Consider the following 25,509-nt stretch of genomic DNA (forward strand, 5'->3'; position numbering starts at 1 on the left):
TAACACAAATGTGTTTAATATGTTTTAAAACGTCTTTCTTAGAATCGCATGTAAAAAATAGTACCGCACAAACGGCTCCTGTTCATCCTTCCATTGGTTCCACAATGGGTGCCATCCCCTCTAGGAGCACGCATGCTTCTTGGTACAATTCCAATAGCAAAATTAGGGGGGGGGGGGGGGTAGTTTAACCACATCCTCTGGTAAAATAACAGAGGCTTCAGCTACATTCCCTACATGTTGGCAACACCCCACTGACACATTTCACCCTGATTGGGCTTAGTTGTAAGAGGTGACCCCTGACTAAGCCTGATCGGGGGGGAAACGCGTCGGTGGGGCATGGCCAAGATGCAGGACTGTAACTTAAACCTGTTATCTTACCAGTGGATGTTGATCTAGGTCAGGGATATGCAATTAGCGGACCTCCAGCTGTTGCAAAACTACAAGTCCCATGAGGTATAGCGAGACTCTGACAGCCACAAGCATGACACCCAGAGGCAGAGGCATGATGGGACTTGTAGTTTTGCAACAGCTGGAGGTCCGCTAATTGCATATCCCTGATCTAGGTGGTGTGGGCCCCCTAATTTTGCTATTGGTTTTTATTTGTATACTGGAAAAAAAATATTGCTTTGCTCCCATCTCTTCTGAGGGCCCAGGGAAAGGATACTAAGCGCCCAGAGGCGATTCAGTTTGCATGTGTTGCGCTATACAAGTTTCTCACTCACTCCCAAAGGATTTGTAACGCCATTAGGAATTTTATTAGTAATGTCTTGCCTAAACACAGAGCAGAAACATAATCGGTTTAAAAGGGGTACTTCAGTCTGAAGAAAAAAATAGAAGTATACAAATACTACAGCTGCTGATTTTTAATAAAAGGAAAAACTTTCCTGTCCAGCGGTCCAACGTCATCCTCGCCCAAACCAATTTTTCTACGGTCTCTGGGTCCCGACGCCGGTATGTTTACTGTGGGCAGCCAGCTGTGTTTCCTTACAGATTCACAGCTTCTGCACATGCGCAAGTGATGCTGTGCTTTGTGAATGGTACCCCACATCATCTGGGACCCATGACATGTCCCAAAATGTTGCAAGGGGGGGTGGGCCTATCACTTTTAAGAACCAGCAGGCACTTAAATATGGACTTAATTTTGTAAATCGGCATGCTACACGCTGGCCTTACCAATTCACTTTATTCTTTTTTGAAGTTAATGTTATTAAAAATACTGCTGTTGCCCAGCCTAGATCACATAGACATTTACTGGCAGTCGTTACTGTAGGTCTTTTGTCTTCAGTCAGTTATGTTTTTTATTGTTAGGTGTGAGTGCCATCCCTTGGGATCTACAAATGGTCAGTGTGACATTCGTACCGGGCAGTGTGAGTGCCAGCCTGGCATCAGTGGAAAACGCTGTCAGCAATGCGAACCCAACCACTTTGGCTTTGGACCAGAAGGGTGTAAACGTGAGTGTGTTGTAACCCAATCAAAATACTTATAAGACTTGTCTTTGTAGCATGCATCTCATTACATTGGAGGCTTATTGGTTGTAGTAAAGGGTCTTATTTATTTGTATTGCACAGCATGTGACTGTGACCCAGAGGGCTCCCTTACACTACAATGTAAAGAGGATGGACGTTGCGAGTGCAAGGATGGTTTCGTAGGACTCCGCTGTGACCAATGCGAGGAGAATTACTTCTACAATCGCTCGGGCCCTGGCTGTCAAGAGTGTCCTGCCTGCTACCGCTTGGTTAAAGACAAGGTGATTCAACTATTTGTACCACATAGACGTATTCCACTGCAGCGCCGTGTATGGTTCCTTCTTGGCTCTTTATTAAATACCCCTAAGAACATTTTAACATGCTGTTCTGTATTCAGTAGGATTTTTGACTTGCCTGAATTGCGTATTATATGTTTTTAAAGCATTGTCACCAGTTGTTCAGCATATAATAGCTAGGCAGTTGGCATTTTAAGAAGCAGGTTAGCAATGATAGCCCCTGTATTTATAATATAGTGGAACCTTGGATTACAAGCATAATCCATTCCAGGAGAATACTTATAATCCAAAGAACTTGCATATCAAAGCGAGTGTCCCCATAGAAGTCAATAGAAACTAAGATAATTCCTTCCGCATTAACTTCTATGGCATGCAATAACGCATGTGGCCATGGGTGGGGGGGGGTGCCGGAGAGCCTTGGAAATACTCGGAGACAGCTCGGCTGAACTCAGAAAGGTTCGGGAACCGAGTATTTCCGAACAGCTCCAAACCATTTCGAGTGTCACCGGTGCCCCTGCACCTCTGGCCAAATGCGGTACTGCACACCCCATTAGCTGCAATTCTGCTCGTTTTGGGAGACAACACTCGCAAACCGAGTCAGGATTTTTTTTTTCTTTTAAAGTTGCTCGTCTTTTAAAACATTTGTTAACTGTGTTACTTGTTAACCAAGGTTCCACTAGATTCTTCATTTTTAAAATGTCCTTATTACATGTTGGTAAGTGAAACCATCTGGTGACTGTTCTCTAACATGGAATTTGGATATTTAATTATAATAAACCCTGAAATTTGCATCATACTCCAAGTGCATGAAATTCCTCCTGCTAAATGAAAGCAGTATCTGAAGGCTAAAGGGTTGCCGAGCCTGAGGGATGATCTTATCATTCTGCTGCAGCCCCTTGACAGTCTGGAGGACAAGGAGGTTTCAGATCTGTACTGCTTATCTGCAGCAGAGTAAATGTTGGTCACCAACCTGACCTTGCTGTATGGGAGCAGCTCCCCTATGTACCAGTATAACATTTAATGTACTTTTTTTGCAAAAATAAAGCCGCTTTCTATTTATTCTACACACGCTTGCCTCACTCTTCGTGGATGTTTAAAATGACTGCTCCATTACTTCTGCCTTACTTCCTGAACATACTTTAGGTCATGACACAGGAAGGAGTTAACCAGCTGATCTCATTAGCACACACCCTGCATCATTTACCCTCAGCTGGTCAACTTCTTCCTGTGTCTTGTCCTAAAGTCTGTCCAGGAAGTAAGGCAGAAGTAATAGAGCAGTGTTTTTAAGCATCTATGAATAGAGTGAAGTAAGCGCGGGTAGAATAAATGGAAAGTGGTTTTATTTTTGCAAAAAAAGTACATTAATGCTATATTGGTACATGGGGAAGCTGGAATTTAGAAGAAAAAAAAAGTGAACAAAGGTGAGCTTAGACTTTAATGCCTAGTACACACGATCGGTTTTCCCGGCGGTAAAAAGTCTGCCGGGAAAACCGAGAACCTGCTCTGTAATTTTTCCCCCCTACACACGACCGGGTTTCCCGACAGGAAAAACTGCCATGAGAGCTTTGGGTGGGAAACCCGGCCGTGTGTAGGCCCCACCGCAGTTTTTTCCCCATAGGGAATCACGGTGGGAAAAGAGAGCTGGCTCTTTTTTTTTTTTTGGGGAAAACTGCGATGGTGTATACACACGGCTGGGATTTCCGGCCAAAAGCTCTCATGGCAGTTTTCCCGACGGGAAACCGTACGTGTGTGCGAGGCTTAAGCCTGCCATAGACAGAGCGATTTTCTGTGGTTGCAGGAAAGGAAAGTTGCTAGATTCCCATATTAACACAGACCGTATTGCTGGGAGAAACCCTCCCACAGAGCCATTGTGTTCAGTAATTACTGCTAGCAGCTTTAATAACCGATAGCAATAATCGCATTTAAAATCCAACAGGCTGGTTGTACCCAATTTATTAGATCCACTTAAGTACAGTCAGCCTTGCCCATACATGGTTCGAATCTCGGCCAGTCCCTGCTGAACTGGCCAAATTGTGAACCCTCTATGGCTGGCTTTAGATGCCTGTGATCCTAAGTTATGTTGGTGTGATCAAATGTTCATCTTCCTTTTTGTCATTCATTAGGTGTTGGAACAGAGAGAGAAACTGCAAGAGCTGGAGGAGCTCCTGAAGAACCTGGGAACTGGAGATGAAAGCGTCACTGATCAGGGCTTTGAGGAGCGACTTAGAGAGGCTGAAAAGGCCGTCAGTGACCTCCTTATTGATGCCCAAGGCAGCAAAAGTAAAGTCCTATCACATTTGTCATGTTGTGTTTTTTTTTTCTGTGAAGTTAACCGCTGCTGCATCCAAGAAATCTCACTAACATGAGGATGTTTCTTCTCAGATGTGGATCAGGGAATGCTGGACCGCCTGGCAGAGATAAATGCCACACTCAGTTCTCAGCTGGGGCGTCTGCAAAACATCAGAGATATGATCCGGGACACTGACAAACAGGCGCAGGAAGCCCGAGATCGCGTGGAGAGCACAGAACTCATCATCGACTCTGCCAGACTTCAGCTGGAGAAAGCCAAGATTGCCATTGCTAATGTGGTAAGAACCAGAGGGGATCTGTGGGAACCTGAACCGCAGCCAGGCTGCATCTTCTAACAGGATCTTCAGATTCGGTTTTTAGAACTCAGAGGGTAACATAGGATAATAGCTGTGTGGAGGAATGTATCTGTCCTACCTTTCTTTTTCTTCTGTTTTTTGTTCCATCACTTTTAAAGCGACATTAAACCCCAAACCAAAATTGTAATCTATTGCAGCTTATCAATCATTAGATGTAGGGTTTTTTTAGGCGCCCATCCTCCCCTCGGTTTTTACCTGATGATCTGATCTGGCCAGTAACACACCTCCTGTATTAGAGTGCCCCCATTCTGGATGAATGAGCACAGGGAGCATATTTGGACAGCAGCATTGTCGGGGGGGGTTAAGTGTTTTAGATGTACAGTAATACCTCTGATTGCGAGTAACGTGGCTAACAAGTGTTTGGCAATAATAGCTATTATTTAAAAAAAATATCTGGACTTGGTTTGCAAGTGTTGTCCTGCAAAGCGAGCAGGATTCAAGCCTCTGTGGTGTGCAGTACTGCATTTGGCCAGAGGTGTGGGTGCACCGGTAACACTCGGAGCCATTCGAATGCACCAAGGGTTTCCGAGCGGTCTCCGAGTATTTGAGTCTCGGGTGCCCCCCTGCCTCTGGCCACATGCTGTACTGCATACAGTACAAGTAAATGTGGAAAGAATTATTTTTGTTTCCATTGAATTCTATGGGGAAACTCGCTTTGATATGCGAGTGCTTTGTATTGCAAGCATTCTCCTGAAATGGATTATGTTCTTAATCCAAGGTTCCAGTGTATTAGCAGACTTAAATACACTTATATTGAACTGCAGCTCACACATCAGTTATAGCAAACCGTTTTTTCCTATTAGAATAAATGTTTTACACAAAACTCCAGACAATTTTTATTTTTTGTATTGGATCTAGAATTTTTATTTCTTTTTGTGACCTAGAAAGTACTGGGAATCTCCCCAATAGAAACACACAGCAGCAGTAAAAATCTGACAGCAGGTCTTCCCCTTCTCCACGCTTTCCAAAGTGAAATATAATGCTTTTGGCTTTAGTTATGCCTTAATTGGCGTTTTCTCGTTCATTACAATTTTTATTTTTTTATTTTTTTTTGATTCAGGTAATTTTTTTGCCCAACAACGAGTGCAGAGGCAAATAGTATGTGTGTGTGTCTTTTTCTCCCCCCCCCCCCCCCCCCTAATCTTGTCCATGGTCTATTTTTGATTTTTTTTTTCCTCTTACAAATTTACATACAGAGGCATAAGGCCATTTCACACTGGAGTTGTCCGGCCGCTCAGCAGGGGATCTCTGTGCTGATCCCCCCCACTGAGCAGGCGGATGACAGGTCTGTGTCGCTGATGGAGAGCTTACACAGCACGCTCTCCTCTGAGCTGTCAGATGGAAACCAGCTGTTGTCTGATCCGGTCGACCGGATGGATGAGGTGCGGATCCTCTGTTTTTAACGGACCGGCTCAGATATTGGCGGGTGTCAAGGAACACATGCATGTTGACATCCGCCACACCATAGAGAACAATGGATGGTCCAATCGGGTCTGCCTGACTGACAGGCGGACCCGATTGGTCGGTCGGTGTGAAAGGGGCCTAAGAGTGCTCATAAAAAACAGGATGTTGCAAGATGTGATCAGCTTGGAATATAAGGCTACTCTTTTCATAAAAATATTACTTTTTTTATTTTTAGTCTATCACACCACCAGAGACGACGGGCGATCCTAATAATATGACATTGCTGGCAGAGGAGGCAAGGAAACTGGCTGAAAGGTAAGAGAGATCTGAAGTGTGACACTAAAGCTTGAAAAATATGCCGTTATTTTGTTTAGGACGTTCATCACTAATCTTGTACACAAACTCCTGTACCTTTGTGCTAAGGCCTAATAATTTTTGCCTAGATGGGCCTAGCTTTATGTAAAGTCCAGCCATAAGTGGGTTAAAGACAAGCTAGAGGCGACATGGCTCAGCAATTTCTCATACACATTCTTCAGAAGGTTTCTCCTGGTTAACTCTTCAATTTGTTCTTCCCAGACACACACAGGAAGCACGGGACATTGAAAAGTCAGCCAAGGAAGCCAACGACACAGCAAATGAAGCTTATCGTCTGTTACTAAAGACTCTGGCTGCAGAGAACCAGACTGCAGCTGATATTGAAGAACTGAATAAGAAGTGAGTTCTGCCATCTATAACCTGTTACATAAAATTGGAGTACTGTACTACCCCTGCTCCATTGCTTTATTAGCAAACTCCCCCCCTCTACATATGTAAACCTTTCTTTCCTGTACTCATCAGGTACAATCAGGCTAAGGATCTGGCCAAAGAATTGGAGAAGCAGGCCACCAAAGTGCATGCAGAGGCTGAAGAAGCAGGGAATCGGGCACTGCAGATCTATGCCAACCTTACTAGCATTCCTCAAATTGATACCACAGCATTGCAGGTAAATGCCACCCTGAGAAAGTTAGCCTGTGTACTGGCCATACATGAGTTAACCCTCATTTATGAATAATCTATTGACCTGCTTTTACAGCTTGTATAGCGTATAATGCCGGCACCATATAGTTTATGGGCCACAATTTCAGCTTAGGCGTAAAATCGCAATAAAAAAATTTACAGTATGGGAAGTTTATTTTCAGCAAGGCCAACTTTGATAACATAACAGAATCTGGTAAAAGTGACCTTGCACATATAGTGATGCTGATGCAGACAGAAATACCTAACTTCCAACGTGCAGAGAGATTTCTATGAGCAGTGGTTACCAGCTTTATGAAGACCTGTCTTGAGAGATATACATATACTATTGCTGACCACCTGAACTGTTGCCTGTCCTCCTTTTGCTGTGTTCAGTATTTTCTGACTTGCTGACCCAGGTGAAACACTTAAAGTGGTTGTACACCCAGTACAACCACTTTTTCCTACAGGTAAGAATAGATTAAGGCTTACCTGTAGGTGCTGGAAATATCTCCTAAAGCTCCTCGGTTTACGAGATACTTACAATAGAGCCATGCGATGTAGGCACAGGCACACTTTAGAAATTTCGTTTGTGCCGTTTCTAAAGGGGTCATGCCATGACTGGCAGCTCCCACGCGCATGCAGTCACAGAGCCGGAGTTTGCGGCCCCGGAAGGAAGAGGAATGAAGGTAGCTGCTCGCTGGTAGTGGCGACAGCGGTGACATTGTAGGCTTCGGTTTCAGGTAAGTGACACATCATGGTTGCATAGTAGCCCATTATGCTTTACCTTTGCAGGGAAATAAAGACGAAGTAAAACCCATCAGGGTTTACTTCCTCTTTAAGAAGCGTAAAAAATAAAAAAGAACTCCTGATCTGCAGCCTCAGGCCCGGTTCGCACTGCCGCGACTTCGAAGCCGACATCCCAGCATGACTTGGGTCAATGTAAGTCATGCCGAAGTCGCACCAAAAGTAGTGCAGGAACCCTTTTCTATTTTCTACTCAAGTCGCTCCTATTAGAACGGTTCCATTGCACTTAATGAGGCGCAACTTGTCATGCGACTTGTACTCTCAAGGTCACAGCGCATGTCGTACCAGTGTCAACCGGGCATTATTCTGGGAGGAGTGGTTCAAAAACCAATAAGTTATACCAGTGTTTCTCAACTCCAGTCCTCAAGGCGCCCCAACAGGTCATGTTTTCACACTTTCCATTATTTTGCACAGGTGATTTGATCCGTTTCACCGCCTTGGTAATTACCACAGCCGTTTCATCTGAGGGAAATACTGAAAACATGACCTGTCAGGGCACCTTGAGGACTGGAGTTGAGAAACACTGTGTTATAGGGTTATTGTAAGCTCTTGGGATTCTTGAGTCTGTGACATTGCTTGTGAAAAGAATGTAGTAACCTATTGGTCAGCATTGCAGTCATTTACATACCGGTAAATTGCAGTGCGTGTTGGGAAAGTTTTGCAGTTTTTCATACTGAATGTCTACATCTTTCCTCCTCTACCTTTTGATGATAAATAGGGGTTAATAGTGAAAGATTTATAGTAGTAGGTTAATGATTACTTAATCCAGGGCAGGTGCTGTGGGAATGCACACAAATAGGTTTGTAATGTTGCCTTTCCAAAGATGAATGAATACTGATTACTTAGAAGGGAAGTTAATGAATTAATGATTAGCTTTTGAATTGTAGTATGAAGAATTGCAGCCATTCTACAGGCATTGTGATACTCAGCCTGATGTGCAGATGTTATCCAGATCTAGCAAAGGTTTATTTCCTAATCTTTCTTATTGTCCTTTGATCTGTGCAGAAAAATATATAGAAGAAAGTGCATGCAGTCATTGTGTCTATATCTTTGGAAATTGCACTGGCAAAATAAAATCAGATGTAAAGGTTTCACATCCCACATACTTGTCAGTGGAAAATCTGAAAATGGACCTTTTGAGCTTTTCATGAAGAAATGAAGCAATAGGTTCATGTAGACCCCATACACACTGCAGTCTGCAGGCCTGTGTGCAGTGTTCACATTCTGCAAATCACGGGTTATAAGTTTCCAAACTGTAACAAGCAGCACAAGATTTGTTGTTTAAAAAACATGCACAATTAGGCCTAGTTAAAATGGACATACTTTAAGCACACACCTGTGCGATTACAATGCTTTACCGCATGGGATACACAGTTGTTCCGTGCAAGCGGTCCCATTCGCAAGTCCACTGTAAGGCAGCGGTTGCACGGACCTAGCGACTGCAGGTGTACGGGTACGCTTTTGAACGAGGCCTTGGGGTAGGTTCACATTTTTGCAGGTTTGCAGCTCACGTTTGCGCAGGCACGGTAGCCCATTTATTTGAATAGGCTGCTGTTACTGCAGCATTTAAAAAATACAGCAGCAAAAGCACCATACGATTTTCTTGCAGTTCCTGCACCCACAAATGCACTGCGTTTTTTAGATTCTTGGGGTGCAATTAAGGATCAATGGCATCTTTGTGCATTTTTTAAAGAGCTGTGTGCTTTGACTGCGGGTGCAGGAACTGCTGGGATTCTTGCAACCACCTGCAATATTGTGAACTTAGCCTTTGAGCAGGGGTCTCAAACTGGCCGGATCTCCAGCTGTTGCAAAACTACAAGTCCCATGAGGCATTTCAAGGCTGACGGTTACAAGCATGACTCCCACAGGCAGAGGCATGATGGGACTTGTAGTTTCGCAACAGCTGGAGGGCTGCCAGTTTGAGACCCCTGTCTTAGAGGGATCAAGATCAATAAACACAGGCAAACAAATTGGATTACTCCAACAGCCTGGTTTAATAAAAATATGATGTCCTCAATGGTTACAAAATGTGTGTTAAATGGAAATGTTGTTCTTTTCACCTTTAGCTATGTTGGCTGGTATGACTGACAGGGTTTTTTATCTCAGATCTACAAAAATCAATTGTATATTGAAATCTTAAAGTCAGTAGACTGATGGACACCCAATCTCTGTAAATTGAGCAGTTTCATGCAAAAAAGGCAGAGAATACCATTCATGGAAACAAAGTTATTGACAATAAAACGTGAAGGTCCCCCCCATTCATAATTGGCCTTCAGGTGAAGGTAGGGTTGCCACCTCATCCCTTTAAAACAGAACACATATACATTACACAGGTTCTGAGGCTAATTAAGGTGGTAATTAGACTCATTTGGTGCCTTACCTGCATTAAATTAGCCTCAGAACCTGTGTAATTCATATGTGTTCTGTTTTAAAGGGATGAGGTGGCAACCCTAGGTGAAGGTGGTCTATCACATGAAAGCTGAAAATGGGAAATTGGTTTGACATTCTACTCCCAAATACCAGTTCTAGTCTTACAATCAAGTATTTGCTTAGCAGTGTAGTATGAGGGCTTAAAAGCAGTATATTGAATAACTACATATATTTTCATATGTTTCACTACTTTTCAGAATGAGGCTGGAAAAATTCAGAAGGAGGCTGAAGAGCTGGATATGCTGATTGACAGGAAATTGAAAGATTATGAAGATCTGAGAGATGACATGAGGGGTCGGGAAGCAGAAGTCAAACGTTTACTTGACAAAGGCAAAAGTGAACAGCAGGTGGGTCCATGTCTTGTTTCTTTCCAGGTTCCATGTCATGTGACACATGCCCTTCTAAATCTTAGGCCCGCCTGACACATAGGATTATACTTCATTTGGTAGTGACTATTTGAGAAAAGTGTTTTTTCATGCCTAAGGTGAATCACTAAACTAGCATTATGGTGTCACCAACCCCCTGGACAGCGGTCTCCCAGTTGTGCTCCTGTGGTGTTGTCCTGTCACAAAAGTCCTAATGCAGACTTGCAAGTAGCTTTTCTAACACACAAATTCCACCATTGCCATTATCCAGAAGCCGGTCTTGAGCAATGATTTGCAGCCACCACTAGAATGAGAACATGTAGACTGGGGATATCAGAATGATGGGTGCAGCTACAGGCATTAGTCAGACATAATTTTTTTTCTACCAGCGATTCTGCGCATTGTAACAACAATCATAGTGGCTGTTCAGCTGCTTGATCGTTCTTACAGATGGTGGGAGGGGACGTCTCTCTCCCGCCGCCCTCCAGCGCTTCTACTGGCTCCCCTGTGCAATCGGCGAGCCAGAGAAGGAATCCGCCGATGCCGGAAGTTAGCCATAGAGAATTCAGAGGGACTGATGGTCCTCAGCAGTCTCTGACTCTCGGAGGCCTTATGACATTACGTCCGGGCCGGTGGAAGTAAACATTGCTGGGGACTCTGCTGGAAATGCCAAGGTCATTTTTATTTTTTTATCTCGGCCTTTCCTGCCTAGAGGAGAGATGTGGGGTCTTTCTGCCTCTAAAAAACACAATTGTAATGGGGTTTTTTTTCGCCCTGAAAACGCTACGCTGCAAATATGCATGTAAACGCCCAAATGTGCATTGGCAAATAGGCTGACATAATGTTGCTTATACAGGCTGAAGAAAAACAAAAGGCAAAAGCCTGTATAAGCAGCATTTTGTAATGCAGTGTGCATGATGTCTTAAGTATTTTAGTTTTATAGTTTTGAGTTTTTTACTTTTAAATGTATACAGCTTTTTAGAAGTTAATTATTGTCATGTGAGACCACCTAGAAATATTCCATTCAATCTGTTGTATTAAGTCTGTTGCCTAGTAAATAGACTGAAAATCATCTCTGTAATATCATCACCTGCTTTGAATCTTGACATGGTTTGTCCTGAGGCTTTTCCATCTATACAGCATTGCATGTTATGGTATGTCAGAGTGTGAGCCAGGAATGTCCCTTTTTCTCCTTGTACATCTTAGTGGGAACATTTAAACTCATTTAGAGTGTTTAAAGGACTACTTCCAAAAGTAAATTAAGTTGTATTGTAATAAGAAATACAATAGAGTAACTCTGTAGCAGGAAGCAACCCTTACCGGTAAGAGTGTGTATCAGGTGTATGCTTTCATAGTGAGTATTGATGAACGCATCATCATGTCTTGTTAATTAGTAAGGTTAGGATTTGTTCGCTTTTATTGTGTGGGACATCTGTACACATAGTCGGAAGTAACCTAAAAGGTGACTTGGGGCCATGGACCTTTTTAACCCTGGAGCCCAGCAGTAATAAAATGGACTCCTACAAAAAAAAATCAATTAAACCTATGTTAATATTCATTAAAGAATGTAAAAATATAAGAATTACTTAAATATATACAGTAATACCTTGGTTTGAGAGTGTTTTGCAAGACCAGCAAAATGTTTTCATAAATTTTGACTTGATATACAAGCGATGTCTTCATATTCAAGTAGTGTTATGTCACAACTGAGTATAAAAGGGCCCTTTCACACGGGCGGATCTGTTTTTAGACATCGTTGATCCCCACTGAGCCAGCGGATTACAAGTCCGTCTCTGCACACTGTGCAGAAAAAGGACTGGTCAGATCTCCGCTTTCCTCTATGGGGAGATCGGATGAAAAATGGAGTTTCCACCCGTCTGGAATTAGCGGAGTGGGTCGGAATGGGTTGGGAACGGATGTCGGCGGACAGGTCACCCCTGACATTCGTCGCTCTATAGAGATGTATGGAGCGTCCGTTCAGGTCTGCCGAAAAAAACTGACAGGCGGATCTGCACAGTCCACCCGTGTGAAAGTGGCCTAAGTGTAACAATATGGTTACATTTAATGAAGGTACAACATTTAGCAACTCACGTCCTCCCAAACGCTTTCAGATCGCTCTACTGCAGGGTAGTCTTCCCAGTCACGATTGCAGACTGAGAGCGGTGAGAGCCAGTGGTGTGGAGGATGGTCTATGTGGACAGCTTTACCCCAGATGCCTGCATACTTGGATGTGCCTCTTTTAATCATCAACCATGTGAGTTGCTAAATGTTGTACCTTCATTAAATGTAACCATATAGATACACTTGGAGGCGCCTCTCTCCTCTTTTATACTCTGTAGCTCCTGTGGGATTTTGCTTCTAATCCCCTTGTGGAGGTTTCCATTTGTGGATGGACATTTTATGGTTACACAATCTATCACTCTGCTATAATCTTTTTATATGGACTATAAACTGAAAATGGTTGTGGAATGAATCATCTGAGTTTCCATTATTTCCTATAGGGAAATTTGCGTTGATATACAAGTGCTTTGAAATACAAGTATGTTTACATAACCAATTATGCTCGCAATATAAAGTTTTACTGTACAGTAAATTCTGATACAAGCCCTTTTCAATGCTGCTCTAAAGGGAAGGATCCATGATGCTTCACTTTAAAAGAGACTACATGACCAAATGCAAACAACAAATATTCAGCGCATATACAAAATAATAAAATCTAAATGAAATTGCAAGCTGACACTCAAGGATAATCCAAAACATCTTGACAGATAATAAGACAGAATAAAGCGCAGCCCAATAAATGAATAGTCCCTGTATAATTGTTCAGTAGTGAGACATCCAGTATAAAGGCAAACGGAGAGAACCTCCTTATGTGCAATAATGGATGACAGACAAGACAGTGAAGCGGTGATTGCAGCCCATCCACCACAGATAATCAAGTCTCTCGCCTCACAGACTCGACCTGCAAAAAGTGACTCACACCTGGGGTACCAATAACCACACCTGGGGTACCAATAACCAACGATCCACTGGTATTTAATAGAGCCGATGATCTCTCCAGGCATAAGGACAAAAAATAAAAATCTCGTGCTCTCCGTTTTTATAAATTTTAACCACTTGCCGACCGCCTTACGGATTCGCCGCGAGATCACCGTTATCGGCGGCGGGAGGGCCCTCCCGCCGCTCTCCTGCGCCCTCCGCCGCTTACCGGAGCCGTCGGTAGCGGCGGAGGCGATCGGGTGCTTCAGCCTGCTCTGTGGGAATACGAGTGAGGGCAAGATGGCCCCCACCCGTCCCCATAGCATTGCTGGGCGGAAGTGACGTCAAAACGTCAGTCCCGCCCAGCGTCTTAAAGAGACAATTTTTTTGTTGTCATTTTTTTAAATGACAAAATTTACATTTTTTTTTTTTTTTTTTTTTTTTTTGCTTTTAAGTCTAAATATTAGATCTGAGGTCTTTTTGACCCCAGATCTCATATTTAAGAGGACCTGTCATGCTTTTTTCTATTACAAGGGATGTTTACATTCCTTGTAATAGGAATAAAAGTGATCAATTTTTTTTTCCAGTGTAAAGTGTAGTCTTGTAAACACCAAATCTGAAAAACACCCAAAGTAGAGAAGTGGTTAATGTCAGCATAATAAAATAAACTACTTACAAACTTATCACTCCAGCTGAGTGCAGTCATACGAGCATGGTACCTTTACTGGTTTCTCACCAGAAGGATGGCCGCGGGTGATATCAGACATGAATCCTCCCCACTACAGTGAAAGGAGGTGGCGGGCAGGTGATGTGGAGGGGAGCTGAGGACACATGCTAAAGTGTGGCGTGTTACTCTGCGTGTCCAGAACATGTACGATTTCATGTAGAGGTGCAGAGATGGGAACGCCTAATAGAAGAGGGTGCTGTAATGTGAAAGATCTGAGTCCTAACACAAACATGCAGTTCGAACCTCTGCTGGAAGAAAATTTTACTAACCAGAACGCCGTCAATTTTTGATTCGGTACCCCTGGCCTAGGCTTAGTATTGGAGGGAGATGAGAGCAGCAATTTCTCCAAGAAAGGTAAACCTTTAGAAGGAGATGAGCTTTTATTGCAGAGAAGAGACATCAGTGAGGGGATTTTGAAGGTTGGATCAGCCAGAATTTGGAGCAGCTGTGCATGGCAACAAATTGGCTATTGGCTTTATTTTCTAAACTCCGATGGAATTGCTCGGAATTTCCGATGGAAATAATCCGATAGGGCATACACACGGGGCTGGATTCAAGAAGCAATTGCGCCTGTGTAACCATAAGTTACACAGCGCAATTGCTTACTTGCCCCCTGGCGTAACGAATGCTCCTGATTCAGGAACCTCGTTACGCCGACTGCAGCCTAAGATATGCGCGGCATAAGGCTCTTATGCCCGCATATCTTAGGCTGCATTATTGCGATGGCCGCTAGGTGGCGTTCCCGTTGTGCTCAGCGTATAGTATGCAAATTGCATACTAACGCCGATTCACAACGTTGCGCGAGCCCTGCGTACGCAATTTACGTTGTTTCCGTACGGCGGTTTTTGCGTAAGGCTGCCCCTGCTATTAGCAGGGGCAGCCAATGTTGCGTATACCCGTCGTTCCCGCGTTGCGAAATTTGAATTTTACGTAGTTTGCGTAAGTGATTCGTGAATGGCGCTGGACGCCATTCACGTTCACTTTGAAGCAAATGACGTCCTTGGGACGTCATTTGCCGCAATGCACGTCGGGAAAGTTTCCTGACGGAGCATGCGCTCTACGATCGGCGCGGGAACGCGCCTAATTTAAATGATTCCCGCCCCCTACGGGATCATTTAAATTGCGCGTGCTTATGCCAGAAATTACGATTGTGTGTACGGGGCATCAGTTCCATATTAAGGTATTTGTGTTTTTGCTTGTTTGAAAACATTTTATTTTCCTTGCTTTTTCATAAATAGGACTGCTTCCAACCATGTTATGTAGATGTTTTTATCTGCACTGAGCTTTCTATTTATGTTGATCTGCTGTGACCAGGCTGGTTGGTAACACGTCTGTCCCTTGTCTCCTTAGACTGCTGATCAGTTACTTGCTCGAGCGGATGCTGCAAAAGCCCAAGCTGAAGAGGCAGCAAAGAAAGGTCGTACCACGCTGCAAGAGGCCAACGACATACTGAACAACTTGAGAGGTTAGGAAGCTTTTTATAGCTTTTATATATATATAGATGGATAGCTTTTTCTGTTTAGATTCCCTTTGGAGTGAGTCAAAGAAGGTAATGTCATTCCTGCTCTTCACTCTTTTATTTCTTATGTGATGTGACTTTTCTTCCTCTCCAACTCAGACTTTGACAAGCGAGTGAATGACAACAAAACAGCAGCAGAAGCGGCTCTGCGGAGGATCCCTGCCATCAACCAGATCATCACTGAAGCCAACAATAAGACTCGCCAAGCTGAAAGCGCACTAGGCAATGCCAATGCTGATGCCAGAGGAGCAAAGAGCAAAGCAGAGGAGGCTGAGAAGATAGCAAATGCTGTCCAAAAGGTAAGCAAAGTGTTGCTTGCGTTTCACTACAATCACAAGATCCTCCTAAAAGGAAAATGGAGAGCAACCATTGCTTTTCCTGGCCATAGCTGTCCATATCTATGGATGATGGAGATGCTGATGAAACCCCAGAGGTACTGCAAACACACAAAAATGCACAATACATGTAGTTTTCTGTATTGCCACTTAGGCCTTGGCTCAGTCAAACTTCATCACCTACAATCTTTAAAGACAGCTTTTTGTAGTGCACTCGGGTATCTGCGGTTAATCTTCAGTGGGATCCTGTGGAAAAGCAAAGGCACAAGCTCAGAGAATACTGGACTGAAAAGACCTTCCAGTGCAGATAGACGTCCTGGAATGCTGGACATGTGATGTCGGCAGTCTGTCATGGCTTGTTGCAAACTTTTATGTGTCTGAAATATGACAAGACCTCCTAGCCATACAGTTTAAAATCAAGATGTCCTATGCTGTCTGAGGATTGTGGCAGTTCCAGAATATAATTTACACAGGTGGTGCTGACTAGACAACAGTACTGTGCAATCATACTTGATTGAAATAGGATACTGTTTAAAGATGGCTGCTCTAATGTGGTCAAGGTTCTTGCTGTACCCATTGGAGAGTGGTCAAAATGTCCAGCCACCAAATGATTGGGTAGACGATTGCCAATGTGCATAAGCATGCACACAGGGTGTGTCGGGTGTGCCTGGGCACACCGTTGTTAATTTCGTCTTCTAAATTAATACTATTTTAGTCGACTAAATACGACTAAAACAAATCAGATGACTAGAATACATAAGAATGGCATTTTAGTCAAAAAAATAAAATACGACTAAAATGGCATTTTAGTCAAGACTAAAACACAACTAAAACACATTTTAGTCAAAAGACTATATCTAAAACGAAATTAAAATTAACACTGCACTACCACATAAGAATAAGTAGAGGGCATCTACTAATGTGCAAAAAGAAAAAAAAATACAAAAAAGGCTTTTCTTATTTTTATTTTTTTTGAGGGGGGAAATCTGCTTTAAATAACGCATTACAATTTGACTAAACCCTTTAGATTTTAGTCAAATAAAATATACTGGAGGTTTTAGTTGATTAAAATACTACTAAAACAAATCAGATGACAAAAAACAAATTTTAGTCAAGACTAAACTAAATTTAAATTTGATGTCAAAATGAACGTGTTTGTACCCCTTATAGCAGATTAAACGGCACAGTGATTATGCAGTCTAACCTGCCCCTCTCTAAACTGTTAAAAAAAACTGTCTGATCCTGCCACTTCCCGCGTGTCCCTCTGTGAGCTGACCACGATAATCATGGCTGCTGAGCCCTGACTACAGTGGTCAGCTTACAAGCTTCTGTCATCCACAGCTCTCCTCCAAACCCCAATTAGTAGAAAAAAAAGATTAGCAATTATCACTAACAGACCCTCTATTATAACTATTCCTAACACACAGGGTAACAGGGGCGTCCAGTGACGCACACGATTGGGGCAACAACCACTTTAACACTAGGGCACGCCCTAATCACCCCATGCGCTAGTGACTTATCATCCATGTGTGCAGTGTACGGGGCACACAGGCCAAGGGAAAGAGGGCCCAATTTTCCCTGGCAGACGCTGCCCACGTGGAGTACATATAAATAGGTCAACTACATTTTCCTGGGGCCTGGCCACAAGTAGTGGTACCGGCACCCATGAAAATATTTTTTCATTTTCAGTGCGCAGGCCCCTAGGAAAGATCAGTCAGTGGTGTATGCTAATACCTAATATTGAGTAGGTCCCACTTTTGCCCCCCCAAAACACCCTGGACCCGTCCAAAGCATTGACTCCACTAGACCTCTGAAGGCATGCTGTGGTATCTGGCACCAGCCAAGGCCTGTAAGGTGGGACCTCCATGAATCGGACCTCCCGTTTTGCATTTTGGTGCCATCTCTCCTCCAGGTAAGAGAGGCACACACTCCCCGCCATCCACATGATGTGAAAGAAAAAGTGATTTATCAGTCAAGTCGCTCAAATCTCTACACCTGTCCATTTTTTTTCTACTTTTCAACAAATCTACTTCAGGGACAACATGTTCACTTGCTGCCTTACATATCCTGCCCACTTTCAGGTGCCATTGTAACGAGATAATCAGTGTTGATTACTTCATAATGTTATGGCTGATCAGTGTAAATTGGCCCATGATTATCTCAGGTCTGTGGCTACCTTTAGCATGTGTATTGTCTATGGTTATCTTCATTATTTGTATGTAAAGTTACATTTACAAAAATGTTAAGTCGTTTTCTGCAGGTAAAAAACTCCCTTTATAGGCAGAGCTATATAATGACATAGTGAAGAAGCACCTGATAAATAGAGGGTAGATCTACTAGGGTGTCTGTGTCCCATATTGCCTCCTCCTGTGTTTTCTGCTTGTCTAATGTCTGATATGAAAGCGCTTCGTTCTCCTGACGCTGCACACATCTGGTCTGCTGAGTATTTCTCAGAAATGTCATCTTTCCCGTCTAGTTATTATCAGCTTAGGATCTGTTTTCTGTTCTGTCCAGTCAAAGCAAAAAAACAGCCCATCTAATTGTAAGCTTGCTGGCTGAGCTTTCAGGAAAACAAGGCCGTTTTGCTATCTGCACATTAATAAGAGTGCAGGCTAGAGGGAGGCTGCTCTGCGCTGAAAAGGAAATCTAAGCACACTCGTATGGGCGCAAAAAAATGTATTTACTTGGCATTATGTTTGTATAAATGGCCCTAAATTATAATCTTATGCAAAGTGTTCTAGGCTCAGAACATTGCCCTGTGTAGTTTACAGAGAGTGAGAGGTCGCTAAGAACAGTGTCATTTAATAGGAAATTGTGATTATGGCTTCCCAGTCTGATTGTAGTGGGCTAGGTCAGTGGTGGCCAACCTTTCATACCTCACGGACCACTAAACTCACAATTTTGAATCTCATGGACCACTAACATGAATTTTTACATGCCTTATACACACAATGCTCTGGCTCTCTGCCCTCCTCCCCCTGGATCATACTGCTGCCTTATACACACACAATGCTCCGGCTCTCTGCCCCGTCCCCCTGGATCACACTGCTGCCTTATACACACAATGCTCCGACTGTCTGCCCTCCTCTCCTGGATCACACTCCTGCCTTATACACACAATGCTGCGACTCTCTTCCCCCCTCCCCCTGGATCACACTTCTGTCTTATATACACAATGCTCCGGCTCTATGCCCCGTCCCTCTAGATCATACTGCTGCCTTATACACACACAATGCTCCGGCTCTCTGCGCTCCCGCCCCCCCACCCCCCAGGATCACACTGCTGCCTTATAAACACAATGCTCTGGCTCTCTGCTTGGAGTGGCTCTTTAAAGTAAACCTAAAGATTACACAGGACTATGGAGTCCGCCATTCCTGGAAGTTCTCGGTACAAACTTGGCACATGTCCCTGAATGGGCAAAGCACAGGTTTGCTTTAAGATGTCATCTCTTGGTAATCTGACATGGATTCCAATATCACTCACCATTTTACCTGCCAAAATATTTGTCATTTTTATCCTCTACTCTTGTGATACCCCCCAATCCTGTCCTACTATTCAGAAGGTAGGAGACATTTAGGAGAGCTAATGCCCCCAAGGCCTGCTTTGGGACATCCATGAAAATCTCGCTATACACAGACTGTGAACAGAAATAGAAAAGCGATAAAAATATCACTAGCTATTTCCATGCAGAGGGATCTGGCTGTGATATTTGCATGTTGGATACAAGTTACAGATCTCGTGCTTTTTTTGGCACAGAGCTGTGTATTACATGAGTTGTGGGGTAAAGGGATACGGGGCCTTTAGCAGTATCTGAAAAAGAACCGTCTGTGGTGCCAATACCAACCAGTCCGATAACTACTTGCCAGTCTTTTGGTGTAGGTTTAACATTTTAGAATTTGAATGAGGCTTTTATGGGGAATACAGACAGTTCTCCTTTCTGACACCGAGTCTCTGTGTTTCGTTGTTGTAAACAGACATTTCTGACTAATTCGTACACATGATCCAAAAATCGGACGACAGATCATCCGTTTTTTGTTTTGTTTTTTTGCATGCTAGTCGCATATCGAAAATGGAGAGGTTACTAAAGGTACGAAAATTCTCGTACGGCAGAATAAAAAATCGGAAGTGATGTCAGTTTATTTCTATTGTATTTTCGGACCACAACTGTACTGATTAAAAGAAAATCGTACGATCTGGTATCATACGAGAAAAAAATTTGTTTGTACGTTCGGATAATATCCGATGAACTGTTGTAATCCGCTTTCAAAAGCTCTGTACTAACGATTCGATTATAGTACGATCGCTTTGAAAGCGATATTTTCTTGCGTTCGATTTTCGGATCGTGTGTACGGATCATAAAAGTATAACTAAAGGCAACACTTTTTGGGATTGGAACGTTTGTCACTTTTATTGCTATCTGTACCTTCGTTAAGGAGATTCACACATTTTGGGTTGTCCCCAGAAAAGTAATAGAGGGGAACTCTTCCAATGGGGACATTTAGTTCTGGTGGACTGGGGGGGTCCTCAAGGAATTCCCTTTAATTTGCAGGGATTTTCTCTCGCATCCTGTTTGGCTTTGGGACAGGAAGTGAAGGGAAATCTCCTCAATGAGAGAAAAAATGACGGGCTCTCCCTTGCTAAATCCAAAATGAAAAACTTTTTGCCTACAGTTCTACTTTAATATCCCTGTCCACATACAGTTGCCTTAAACACTTTGCTGAAGTAAAAAGTGCAGTAAGGAAAATGTCTTAATGAACATTTTGAAGTTCAATTGTCCTAAATTCAAACCTATTTGTGATAAGAGACATGCAGATACCTTCTGTTTTACAAAGGCTGTACTTGGCTTCACAAGCATTCTGTTTTGAACAAGCTGCACAATAAGTGGAGATAAACAAGTTAGTTATGTGGCCAAGTTTAAATGTCTACCAAGCCTTGTGATTTATGGCTTTGGTTACCTGTGTCATGTACTACTCGGGGATATCGAGGCAGTTTCAAGTACTTATGAAAATTGCATTCTTGTATGTACTAGCAAAAATGTTCAACCACTTTTTAAACTGGGTGGAATTCCGAAATCCCAGTGCTAGAAATATCATCTTTTATGTAAGATAACATTGTGATGATGATCAGTAGTAACAAAGAAGACCAGTCACAGTTGAGCAATGTGGAGTTGGTAACGCACAGTGTACAGGATGGTGCAGTCTGGAATATATTGTGTACAGCGCAGTTTACAGAGGATACCCTATCATTCATCCCAATACACTCAAATCTATTCCAAATTGATAATAAAAATAAAATAAAACTACTTTACAGGCAGTTTACTTAAAGGGGTTGTAAAGGTTTAAATAAAAAACATGTCATACTTGCCTGCTCTGTGCAAGGGTTTTGCTCAGAGTGGCCCCGATCCTCCTATTCTGGGGTCCCCCAGCGCCACTTCTGGCTGCTCCTTGCCTCTAGTGCCCCCTCGGAGACCCGCATTACAAGGAGACACTTGTGCAGGCTCCCAAGTCCTGCTGCTGCATCCATTGACACAGACAGGACTCTGCCCCCCCGGCTCTGTGTCACTCGATTTGATTGATAGCAGCGGGAGCCAATGTCTGCTGTTGCTATTAATCTATCCAATGAGGAACCAAGACAGCAACTGGAGCTTCTGGGCTCATTCTTGTTGCTGGAAAGATCGGGGTCGGGTAAGTAAAAGGGGAACAAACAAACAAAATGGAAGTTGCTGTTGCTGACATGTCATCTGCAAATGCAAGTTTCATTGTTGTCATACTGTTTTTTTGCTTCAGTGCTTTGTGTCACTTACCCAGAACAAGTATGCACATAAGAAGTTCTGACTTTCCCAATTTGCATACCTGGGAGAGGTAAGTGACACAATTTATACTGAGACCAGAGGACACTATGATAGGCCAGAAATTGGCATTCTTAGGTCAGCCACGGCAGTCTTTATGGTTTGCCTTTATGAAAGTTTTTTTTTAAGTGTAACATACATCCAACATTGTCTTGTGTTTTTATGACCATCTCTGTTATCCTCATTTAGAATGCTGCTGCAGCCAAAGCAGACGCCGACAAAACATACAAGGATGTGACTGGTTTGGACGGAGAGCTGCAGGACATGTTGGGTCAACTGCAAGATGCAGAGAACCAGCTGAAAAAGAAGCAGTCTGAAGCAGACAATGACATGATGATGGCCAACATGGTAAGCTTTCTGAAGATTAATGGAAAATTCAGGGCATTGCATTGCATACCATCTGTGTATAATGTAATGGCTTCTACCTTTCTCCAGGCCACTGACGCAGCGGAAGAAGCTGAACAAAACGCCAGGAAAGCAAAACAGTCAGTCAACAGCGTCCTCACAACGATCAATGATCTGCTCAACCAGCTTGGTAACTATTTGTCTGAGTGTCTCATGGGTACATTTGTATGTATGAGTTGGAATGTACATCTTTATGAGCTTTGTATGTATGATTTGGGATGTACTTCTTTTGAGCTTTGTCTGTATATATGAGTTAAGATGTACAACTTTAGAAGGATGGGCAGGCTTATTTGTACTACATTGTCATCTGTGCCCATAGTTGAGGGATTTCTAGGGAACTGGATGCAGCCAACAACAAAGTCGCTTCAGCTATTAAGGGCTAGCATAGCAGCAGCATCCAAAACTTTGCGGGGGGGGGGGAAAAATAGGTAGCATTGCATTTTCAGTGATTACGAAGTATAATTTTTCTTTCTTTGAATAATAGGTAAGCTGGATTCTGTGGATGTATCAAAGCTTGATGAGCTGGAAAGGACATTGGACGATGCCAAGTCCCAGCTCCGTGACAGCGATCTAGACAAGAAAGTGGCACAGCTGGAGGAGTCGGCACGGTCGCAGGATGCAGCCCTACTTTCCTATCAGCTAGATATTGACCAGATCATTAAAGACATCAACAACCTTGAGGACATTAAAAACACACTGCCTCCTGGCTGCTACAACACTCCCATCATCGAGAAGCCCTAATGCCTCTGGGAAGAAAGGGAGGAGCTTAGCCAAACTTCCTTCCTCACCAACCTCCATGTTTTGGCTGTGAAGTGCCTTATTACTCACCAACCCCAGACTTGTCTGTCCTACACACCATTCACATTGCGCCCTCCAAAATATTGAACTGTATGGGGGCCATAATTGGAAATATATTACTTCACCTGAACTGTCTACCGTACCAAATCTACCAGAGGCATCTGTCTGAGCTTGCTGCTCTCCTTCCTCCAGAGAGATGTATAACTATGAGAGAGCAAGCTATTTCCAGGCCTCTACCCAACCTAATAAGACCACTGGGCCACCACACAAGGTGGTTTGCAGTGTTAGCCAAGGGACAATTTCTAGGAAGGGTTAACCGCTTCAGCAGTAGCTATTTCTTCAATGCAATACATTCAAGTGCCTTGTGGCACAGAAGTGGTTAATAAAGCTATGCTTTTCTCCTTCTAGAAAATTAGGGCCTATTGCTCCGGAAAATTAGCGGGATGCCACGTGTTCCTTGTAATACACTCCTCTTGCCTTCCATTCCCTTCAACTAACCTACTGCCTGGCCTCCTGCCCTAAAGCTTAGCCACACAGTCAGTATTATCCCTGACAATGATAAGAGTACAGGCTTCTGTTCATTGCTGTATAGAAGGGCCCCAAAATCGGAGACTAGAATAAAATACCCTTGTCTGCAGTGAGCTAGTTTAATGCATTGCAGTAAATGTAGCTGCATGTAAGCTGGGGCAAGCCATTAAGACAGGTCATATAAATGCCTTGGCATCTCAGAACTGTACCCTAAAGGGCACCCAGCTCTCAGGAGTTATAAACTAGCAAAGAGTTCATGGCACGGTAGCAAGAGGTCACCAGACATAAATGTAGCAAGATTTAAGCAAAGTTACCCATCATAAAGCCAAATGAAGTCTATAGGTAACCAGCAGCCAGAGGTGACTTTTGCCCCTGCCAATTTGAGATCCACTGGAATATTTTTATTTAGTTGCCATAATGTATATATTCCTTTACAATAGTTTATATGTCAGCAGTATCAGAGGAGGTGTTTATATCCAGTCCATAGCTATATATTTGAGATTTCTGCACTCTGTAGTATAGTAGATTCTTATTTTATTATAATTATTAAAATAGCCACTATTCACAACAAAGAAAGGAACTGATCTTTCATTCTGTATTATAACTTTTCAGGTGAAATGCCCATTGCAGGTTTTGCCCATTGTAATTCAATGACTAGTTCTGTTTTATAGTCCGCTTGTAAAAAAAACATTTAAGATCACACCAAATTTGGTACATTTAGAATATTTTCTGTGTGGCGTTAGACTGCCAGCATCGCCAAATTCATAATGTTTGTTACTCCATTGTTAAATTTACAAAAAAAAAAAAGTTTCTGCAGAATGCTTTTTTTTTTTAGAAGATCCCAAATATAATGATCTTAAGAAGAAATTACAGTGGGTCTTGCACTTGCTTTATGCCCTGTTGTCTCTTGGAGCCGGTAATCAATCGTTCACAGCTGTTTCAGTGGTGTGTTTATTATGACACTACCCCTTCTATGCCTTCATCTTTAGTAGGTGTGCTTAGAAGCATTCCGGCTAAACAAGTAAGGAAGAGAATTTTGATAATTGCACCATCAGGACAATCGTAACAGACATTTAACATTTTTCAAGAGTCAACATGCCTGAAAGCAACAGGGTACAGAAACCATTTTTTTTTTAATTCTTCTTCATATATATATATTTTTTTTAATGTGTTTTAAAGAAATGTATAACATTTTAAGAATTTTAGTGTAATTATAACGGTTTTGCTGGTATACCTAAAATTCAAAATGGCAGGTTGGACAATATAATGTGCAATTCAGGAGCCAGGCATAGGTGTTTTTTGTGTGCAAGAAAAAAAACAAAGGGGGGAACTAGCCCTTAAAATTACAAGTATTTGAAACGTATACACAAATGCAAAAAGAAACTTGGATCAAATGGTGAGTCCCTTTTCACAAGTCGAACAAATCTATTAACAATAATATAAATTGTTATACCTAGAGATATATATGATCTAAATCTATTTATCTCTAATATAGATCCATCTATAACAGTGGTCTCCAAACTGCGGCCCGGGGGCCAGATGCGGCTATTTGATTGCTTTCATCTGGCCCTTGGGCACTATTTCATCCACTGATACCATCAATGGGGCACAATTCCCCCCCCCCCCCCATGACACCAATGAAGGGGCACAATTCCCCCCCCCCCATGAGACCAATGAATGAATGACTTGTATAGCGCAACGCATGCGAACTGAATCGCCTCTGGGCGCTTTTTCCAGCCAGTATCTGCTTGGCTGGTGCGGTCATTTTTACCCCGTAGGATCATGACACGCTAGGGACACACAGTCATACACACATATATACATATATACTGGGCCAATTTGGACGAGATCCAATTTACCTACCAGCATGTCTTTGGAGTGTGGGAGGAAACCGGAGTACCCGGAGGAAACCCACGCAGGCACAGGGAGAACATGCAAACTCC

General features: G+C 42.9%; 1 protein-coding gene across 1 annotated transcript in view; it reads left to right on the forward strand.

Moving 5' to 3' along the window:
- The window catches only part of LAMC1 (laminin subunit gamma 1), a 176,529-nt gene extending 151,704 nt beyond the window's left edge, over positions 1-24,825 (forward strand). The window contains exons 16-28 of the mRNA XM_040360320.1: positions 1,309-1,451; positions 1,569-1,747; positions 3,886-4,042; positions 4,145-4,350; positions 6,068-6,147; positions 6,409-6,546; positions 6,670-6,814; positions 10,260-10,409; positions 15,484-15,598; positions 15,752-15,951; positions 22,025-22,183; positions 22,271-22,370; positions 22,725-24,825. Coding sequence (XP_040216254.1) covers positions 1,309-1,451; positions 1,569-1,747; positions 3,886-4,042; positions 4,145-4,350; positions 6,068-6,147; positions 6,409-6,546; positions 6,670-6,814; positions 10,260-10,409; positions 15,484-15,598; positions 15,752-15,951; positions 22,025-22,183; positions 22,271-22,370; positions 22,725-22,981 — 2,029 coding nt within the window. The 3' untranslated portion in view covers positions 22,982-24,825. The remainder of the gene's footprint in view (positions 1-1,308; positions 1,452-1,568; positions 1,748-3,885; positions 4,043-4,144; positions 4,351-6,067; positions 6,148-6,408; positions 6,547-6,669; positions 6,815-10,259; positions 10,410-15,483; positions 15,599-15,751; positions 15,952-22,024; positions 22,184-22,270; positions 22,371-22,724) is intronic.
- Positions 24,826-25,509: the final 684 nt, after the last annotated feature.

Source organism: Rana temporaria, chromosome 7 (assembly GCF_905171775.1).
Source record: "Rana temporaria chromosome 7, aRanTem1.1, whole genome shotgun sequence".
Taxonomy (NCBI): Eukaryota; Metazoa; Chordata; class Amphibia; order Anura; family Ranidae; genus Rana; species Rana temporaria.